General features: G+C 39.9%; 1 protein-coding gene across 1 annotated transcript; it reads right to left on the minus strand.

The window, feature by feature from the left end:
* Positions 1–245: 245 nt before the first annotated feature.
* LOC142775358 (uncharacterized) lies at positions 246–3,387 on the minus strand. The gene is made up of 5 exons (XM_075876724.1): positions 3,242–3,387; positions 2,819–2,879; positions 2,370–2,506; positions 1,516–1,628; positions 246–376 (listed from the first exon to the last, which is right to left on the minus strand). Exons 1-5 carry the CDS (start codon positions 3,385–3,387, stop codon positions 246–248), a joined length of 588 nt encoding a protein of 195 aa, XP_075732839.1.
* Positions 3,388–4,330: the final 943 nt, after the last annotated feature.

The following is a 4,330-nucleotide window of genomic DNA, read 5'->3' on the forward strand; positions in this document are numbered from 1 at the left end:
ATACATTCACTGAAGTACGCAGTCAGCCTACATTTCAATTGAACAAAATGTAGATAACTAAAACCTAGAAGCACCAGGGTAGACGAACTGACTTGTGAGTTATTTTTGTTCTTTATTTTATAATATTGCTGCATGTGTCTGATAATGAGTAAGGCAAAAAAAAAAGAAATACAAAAAGGAACTGCTTATATATTTTTGGTGTAGCTTTCGACCGCAACCTGCTTGATAGCGATGTCGTAGCTCTTCTACTCGACCAGCGCGATGGCGGCGTTGCGCTCGGGTCTGCAGAGCTGCGGCTGTTGCACAAACACCGGGAGTGGAAGCGAGGCCACCAGCCGTAGAGTGTTCTTGAAAAAGTGAAGGCGAATATGTAGTTCTAAAAGATTGAGAAGTACAGAAAAAAACCATTAGGAATTTTTCACAAAAGCGGATTTCAATAAATTGTGAAGTCGGAGATATCCTTAGTTAAAGAGAGCGTTGAAAAGCAGAAAGCAACAAGCGAGAAGCTTCGTGAATGCACCAATTGCACGTTGAGCTAGGCCTACACAACTTGTTATTGGTTTACTTATTTATTTATTTAGAAAAACCTGACAGCCCTCGCACAGGCATTTTACGAGGGGGCCAGTCACAGTAGAAGAGTGTAGCGTATAAAAGAACAACGGCAAGTGCAGAAAAATAGATGTAAGTGCAAAGAAAGTGACATCTGGCGTCGAATTAAAATATAGTATTGATCAGCAAGTTTGAAAAAAAAAGAAAACACAATAGTGTATTAGACATATCAAATGCAAGCGCAGTGCATAACAGTGCATAAATTACGCATTTATCTGTACTAGTTGGGTTAAGCACCGTTCTCTCAAGTTTAAAAAATAAAAAAACACATAAAAAGAGCACACCTTTTTCTGGTGTATTATAAGAAAAAGGGGTGATTATACCTATGCACGATGCTATGTTATATGGGAGGTTATTATTGTTATTATACACCTCGACGCATTATTGGACGTATCGACACATTGTAGAGAAACCACTGCTCGTTCTCTTCATTTATGTAACTAGCGCAGAAACTAAGATTACACATAGCAAAGTTTTCTTCGAAGAAGCCATCATATTGGTAGTCAGCGCTTGTACTGCTGTGTTCACTCCTTTATGGTTTCGTGTTTTTCCTGACTTTTCAACATCTCGAACTCCAACAAATTGTTCTCATGGTGAACAGCGCACCAAAGCACCTGCACCTCGTAAGTTTGGCGTGACTTTGTGACATTAGTAACTGTTATCGTTTGCCATAACTTTCAAGAACTGTGTGTATAACTAAGATTTCAAATTTATACACAGCGTTCTACTCTAAGCCAGAGCTCAGGAAAATTCTCGCCGCGGACACAATGCACCATGAAAAGCGTGTAAAAATCATGCAGCCCGTTCAACCTCGGCCATTGAATTTCGGCAGTTGATTTCACATGTGTGGTAAGGTAATTTCATTAAAACTTACGTATGCTGAGAACAAAAAAAAATAACACTCACCGTATAACCAAGGGGTGCTGCACTTATCAAGCGTGTTATCATGCCCTCCGTATAGCTTACTGTCTAAGGTGTAGCAAAGCAGTATGGGTAAGCGTAGAAAGGTGATTCTGATGCTGAAATAGAAAATTAGATAGATAGATAGATAGATAGATAGATAGATAGATAGATAGATAGATAGATAGATAGATAGATAGATAGATAGATAGATAGATAGATAGATAGATAGATAGATATGTGGGGTTTAACGCCCAAAACCACCATATGATTATGAGAGACGCCTTTGTGAAGGGCTCTGGAAATTTTGACCACCTGGGGTTCTTTAACGTGCACCCAAATCTGAGCACACGGGCCTACAACATTTCCGCCTCCATAGGAAATGCAGCCACCACAGCCGGGATTCGATCCCGCGACCTGCGGGTCAGTAGCTGAGTACCTCAGCCACTAGACCACCGCGGTGGGGTAGAAAAGCAGGGCATTTAATTATAAATGGCAATTTATTATTTTTCAGCCTTGTTTAATGTTACCTTTGACTGGCGAAGCTTCTTAAGACAACATCGAAATGTTTGTTGTGTCACGCTGAAGTGCTGTATAGCGTTTAAAGCTGATGTGAGTTCGGAGCCATTCAGATGAATATCTAGCGGAGGCTACTTAAGCGAGCATCATTTGCATCGCTGCTGTTGTTTCAGTAGAGAAGGGCACGTATTGTAGGTGTATGTTGCCAGTGAACAATCCCAGATTAATTTCTGGCCCTGAAGTATATTCATTGATCAAGACGTGCCAATCTGTTTTGTTGCGAAAGATGTTGGAATGCTAGCACAGCACGAACTGTCTTACAAGGCTCAGTGAACACTTACTGGTCGGTGCAGTTAAATGATTTGCACTCGGAGCTTGTCGATTCCATACGGCAATCAAAAATTTCTCTTGGCTCATATCCGACAAGAGTACGCATCTCTGGTTCGTACTGGGCCCTAAAAATGCCCCAAAGAACCTCCTGTATGAAAGAACGAAAGAAGGCATTGCGCTTGCATATGATGAGAGCTCCTTCACACTTCAATAGTACAGAAAAATCCACCTAATAGTTTCTATCTAACGCTTGGATCACGCACCATATCGCAAGATCAAAAGGAATTTCACTAACATCGTAATTTAATAAATACGAGGCCAACAGAAACACACCTAACGCAAACAAATACTACATCACCTCGAAAACGGGGAGGGAAGTTAATGTATTACGAAAATATTTTTTTTGTTCGGACAATTAGTATTCCATGACAAATTTTACAAACAAAATTCTAAAGCGTACCTGGCCAAACTTAGTGCACAATCGAGGAGTCTTGAGGCATGCTTCCGACTTCTTGTTAATCCTGAAATAAAATCAAATTGTGCAAGAGTTATCTCGGTGATTGTATTATGCTGATCTATGTTCTCAACCTACAGTGCTTTTGTTCTTCCAATACAAAGCCGCACATCACAAACATTGCGTTAAAGCTTGTGTCACTCTAAAGGTTGAGCCAGTGTCGGTTGACACAATAAACTCAAGAAGTGTGATCTAAGTATAGTGTTTGAAAAAAATAGTGTTTGAAAAAAAAAACCACAGGTAATTATTCCTAATCTGAGAATGAAAAAAATTCGAGATATCTGCATATTCACAGACTCAAAACTGTAACGAATATGCTTCAATTACCTTAGTGTGGCTGTTTAAGTTCATATAATAACTTTCACTCACCAGCTGTTGGTGCAGGTCGTCACTGATGGGAAGACGAGTGACTGTCTCTTCACTTCGGTAGGTACAGACTGGTGACTATAGTCTAGGTACTTGTTAACTTGTAAACCAGCTTGGTACATAAATGTTCCCGCGCAAAGCACGATCATGAGTGAACTTAGTAGCCAAGAAATAGCAGAACGTCTTTTAATCAGCCTCATTCTTAAATTTTGCAGAAGTCGTCACCTATGGACCAATTTCAGTGACAGCCTTGACTGTAGGCTCGACGAGGCAGCTATGTTTACTTAGCCAACACACTGAGCTTTTATAAGGTCCTCTGATCTTTATATGATACATTCCTGTTGCTCATGGTACGACATAACATATACATCAATATGGCTAATTGTGACAGGTAATGGTCCCCAGATTCACCAACATTGGGACATCCTGCTACGACGTGTTTTCTTTTTATTAAACCCCACAACACACCCCACAAAATTTACGTAGCATGTTGTAGTATGGTGTCTTGTTTAAAGATAACTGCTATGAACGCTAGCATAGCACGAACGGTCTTACATGGCTCAGAGATTTTTCTCCCGCTGCTCTAAACAGGCTGCCTTTCTCCGAACAGGTTTTTTATTGATTAGCGTGAGCATGGAGGCAATAAAGAATGTAATAGATGGCTAGGTTCATCGAATGTAAGTTTACGGATACTTACTAGGCCCATGCACTGTTTGGGACCTCAATGATCATTAAGGATGAAAATGAAGAACGTTCAAACGCAGTTTTACACTAAACATGTTTTGTGCCAAAAAAAAAACAACAACAAAAAGAAAGCAACTTTTGTATGTGTGAGCACATCTTCGAGACCTGCTGGAAACCTCAATTTTCCGAAGCTTCGTGTAGCGCACAGAGAATTATATATATAGGGATAGATCTATCACTTTTTTACATATTTATTTTGAAAGCGACCATACCATAGGAAGACCATAAAAAAAGGCGTCGCATGGGAAGTGGAATTATAACTTCAAGTATATAGGTTGACTTTGGCGTGGTTATCGCTGTCATCACTGAGAATCAACATCCTTTAGGTAAGTAGTATTTTACTTCACA

The sequence above is a fragment of the Rhipicephalus microplus genome, chromosome X (genome assembly GCF_043290135.1).
Source record: "Rhipicephalus microplus isolate Deutch F79 chromosome X, USDA_Rmic, whole genome shotgun sequence".
Taxonomy (NCBI): domain Eukaryota; kingdom Metazoa; phylum Arthropoda; class Arachnida; order Ixodida; family Ixodidae; genus Rhipicephalus; species Rhipicephalus microplus.

Excerpts from the sequence above, each read along its gene's own strand:
- LOC142775358 (XM_075876724.1), bottom strand. The coding sequence starts at position 3,387 with ATGATCGTGCTTTGCGCGGGAACATTTATGTACCAAGCTGGTTTACAA. Across the intron at positions 2,507-2,818 it reads TGTGCACTAAGTTTGGCCAG|GAGGTTCTTTGGGGCATTTT; the intron begins GTACGCTTTAGA and ends TCTTTCATACAG. Across the intron at positions 1,629-2,369 it reads TCATTTAACTGCACCGACCA|CATCAGAATCACCTTTCTAC; the intron begins GTAAGTGTTCAC and ends TTTCTATTTCAG.